Here is a 3,278-nt window from a genome sequence, read left to right as displayed (position 1 = left end):
ATATTATTCTTAATTACTATAAGAATATAAGAATGTATTTCATTAATTATTTATTCGCTTTACCGTAATAGCCAACGTAGTGTACTATGCAGCGTAAAGTTCACGCGCATGCATTTACCAAGTCTACTTCCATAAAAGCGCGTGGTTGGTTAATGTTTCTCCCTTCTCTCTCTTCTGTATTCTCCCCTTTAAAATCTCTCCGGATTCTCTCCCTGGCTCTACATAACAATTTCGCCCTTTTTTTTAAATCCTTTTTATTCTTTTAATTTTTAAAGGAGGAAAAAGAAAAAGAGTCTATTCTCTCACTTCCAAAAGGCCCCTTAGACATCGCGTCACTCTCTCATTTTCCTCTCTTGGTAGAACTTCCTCTCTCTCTCTCTCTCTCTCTCTCTCTCTCTCTCTCTCTCTCTAAAGAAAAGAAAAAAAAGAAAAAAACAAGAAATTCTGATTTTCAGTATTTTTGTTGTGAAGAAAAAATCGAATACAAAACCTTGCCGGGAAAGCTCTCCATCGAAGAAGAAAGCGACGACGACGACGATTTTTAATCGTTCATCATTGTCTGAACGCAACCCTAGAAGTAAGGGGCAAGAAAATAAAAAGAACAAAGAAGGAAAACCGATTCGCAGCTGAGTCATGAGACCGAATCAATCACCACCGCCGGGTATCGGAATCGGAATGGGAACGGGAATGGGAAACGGAACGGCTAATCGAAACAAGCAACGGAGGCGGCCAGACTTAACCCTGCCTCTTCCTCAGCGAGACCCGATAGTGGCTGTTCCTCTTCCTCTGCCACCTACCACCAGCTCCGCCCCGTCGACGAGTCATCAGCAAATTCAGCAATTGAGCTTTTCAGACCTCGACCGAATCAACCGTATAGGAAGCGGCGCCGGGGGAACCGTTTACAAAGTGATCCACCGTCCAACGGGGAGGCCCTTTGCCCTAAAAGTGATTTATGGGAACCATGAAGACATGGTGCGTAGCCAGATCTGCCGCGAGATCGAGATTCTTCGCGGCGTTAACCACCCAAACGTGGTTAAATGTCACGAATTTTACGAGCACAATGGGGAGATCCAAGTGCTGCTAGAATTCTTGGACGGCGGATCCCTTGAAGGGACACATATCAGCCTGGAGGCCCACTTGTCAGATGTTGCCCGACAAATCTTGAGCGGGATGGCGTATCTCCACCGCCGTAAAATAGTGCACAGGGATATCAAACCTTCGAATCTGTTAATCGATTCAAGGAAGAATGTGAAAATTGCAGATTTTGGGGTGAGCAGGATTTTGGCTCAGACTATGGATCCCTGCAATTCATCGGTGGGTACTATTGCCTATATGAGTCCTGAAAGGATCAACACGGACTTGAATCACGGCCAATACGACGGTTATGCCGGTGATATTTGGAGTTTGGGCGTGAGCATATTGGAGTTCTATTTGGGGAGGTTTCCGTTTGCCGTCGGGCGGCAGGGCGATTGGGCAAGCTTGATGTGTGCCATTTGTATGTCTCAGCCACCGGAAGCTCCGCCGACTGCTTCCAGGGAGTTTCGTAATTTTATTGCTTGTTGTCTGCAAAGGGAGCCGGCGAGAAGGTGGACGGCGACTCAGTTGTTACAACATCCTTTTATATCAAGGAATAGTGGAGGCCAAAGAGAGGTGAATCAGAACCTACATCAACTATTGCCTCCCCCACGTCCCCTTTCTTCTTAGTCTTTTCGAAATATATTTTGCGAATTATCTCCATGATTTTTGTTTTAATCTTTGTTCCTATTGTTATTGTTGGTGTCATTAGTTCCCCTCCACCCCCAACCTTCTCTTTTTCCTCTTTAATCCTCTTGTAATTTTTCATATGATGGGTCAGATTCGATTTTTAGAAGGGGAGTGGGGTTTATGCTCCTGGCTTCAACGTTCAATCAGAATCGAATCTGTCTGTCTGTGATGATAGAAAAAAAAAATTCTTCTATCAATGGCCCAAACTTTGCTGTTGAATCTTGTGTTGTATTTCAGTTCAGGAGAAATTGTAGATTGGATGTGGGGAGGTTGGGTTATTCATTGAAAATATTCAGATTTTCAATCTATGAGAATAAGATATGCTCAACTTGATCTATTTGCATTTGCTTTTATTATATGTTGGAGTAACATGATGTATATTTATGTATGATATTACTTTCTTAAATCAAATTTGCTTTTGAAGTGAGCTGTTCACAGATGGTGTAATATTTGAGAAGCACACAAGCACATTCATTATTATTCATTACAATCTGGAACTCTTATTTTATTTTGTATTTTTTATGTGAATTGTAAATGATGGTCTAGAGAGCTATATGATATTTGTGACTGTGCTATAAGTTAGCAAATAATGAAGTGAGGCAGAATTTGGCCATGCAAGCATTCCTTTTTTCCCTTTTTGATATAGAAATATAATTCCAGCCCTCTTTTCTATCATTAATTCCTTTTTTAATAAAAAATTATACATTTTTCATAACGGTTTTGGTGTAATTTTATATGCTAATCAAGGTTCTATAATTAATTTTAAAAAAAATCTAGGTCGTTTTGTCAGATTAGGGTCAATCATACCTTCGAGGGAAAAAGAGAAGATTAGGGTCAACATAGTTTTTTATTACAGGAGATGTTTAGGAGCAAAGTGACATTTTCCCGGCGTAGTTCAGAAACTTTGTGCATCGATTATTTTAGCATGTAGAATGATTTATTCATTGTAAAGCTGCTTTTTGTGGCTGGTGCAATATTTAGTCATTTTTAGGTTTCAGTTTTGTAATGTGAATGGAATTGCTCTCTTGTGTGTGCACAGATAGATAGTCGCTGCTTTGTAGGGTCGTGTTCTTTCTATTGTTGATTGTAACATCCACTAATTGAAGTAAGATTGTGAGACACAACAGCAAAATGTGACTCTTTCTTTCTGTCAATTTTGTGTATCTGCTCAAATTAAGTGCTTTCCTTTTGGATGTGGGCCTGCAAATGTTATCATGACCTGTATTGGCTTCTATATATATATTTTGCTTTCAGGAAATTATTTCCAGTTGTTGAAGTAAATCTAATTTTAATATCAATGTAGATTCTGAATATGTACACATTTGCATCTTCATACCTTTTTTTTTCATTAATTATAGTAATTTTACATAAATGGTTTGATACTATGATAAGTATTGGAGAAGCATATGATGCTCACAAAAATCTCTTCTATATGTGGAATGATGCTGAGTACAGGAGTGCATCACATGGGAATAGATAGGGTGACCCCTTTTGAAAAATGCCCTTGTTAGCAT

At 39.5% G+C, this 3,278-nt stretch overlaps 1 protein-coding gene across 1 annotated transcript; it reads left to right on the top strand.

The window, feature by feature from the left end:
* The first annotated feature begins 222 nt into the window (after positions 1-222).
* LOC110612157 (mitogen-activated protein kinase kinase 5) lies at positions 223-2,101 on the top strand. Its single transcript, XM_021752857.2, has one exon. The coding sequence runs from the start codon at positions 634-636 to the stop codon at positions 1,702-1,704; it is 1,071 nt and encodes a 356-aa protein (XP_021608549.1). The 5' UTR covers positions 223-633; the 3' UTR covers positions 1,705-2,101.
* Positions 2,102-3,278: the final 1,177 nt, after the last annotated feature.

Source organism: Manihot esculenta, chromosome 3 (assembly GCF_001659605.2).
Source record: "Manihot esculenta cultivar AM560-2 chromosome 3, M.esculenta_v8, whole genome shotgun sequence".
Classification (NCBI taxonomy): Eukaryota; Viridiplantae; Streptophyta; class Magnoliopsida; order Malpighiales; family Euphorbiaceae; genus Manihot; species Manihot esculenta.
The sequence above is the reverse complement of the archived record's forward strand: the minus strand, read 5'-3'. Positions and strand labels throughout refer to the sequence as shown.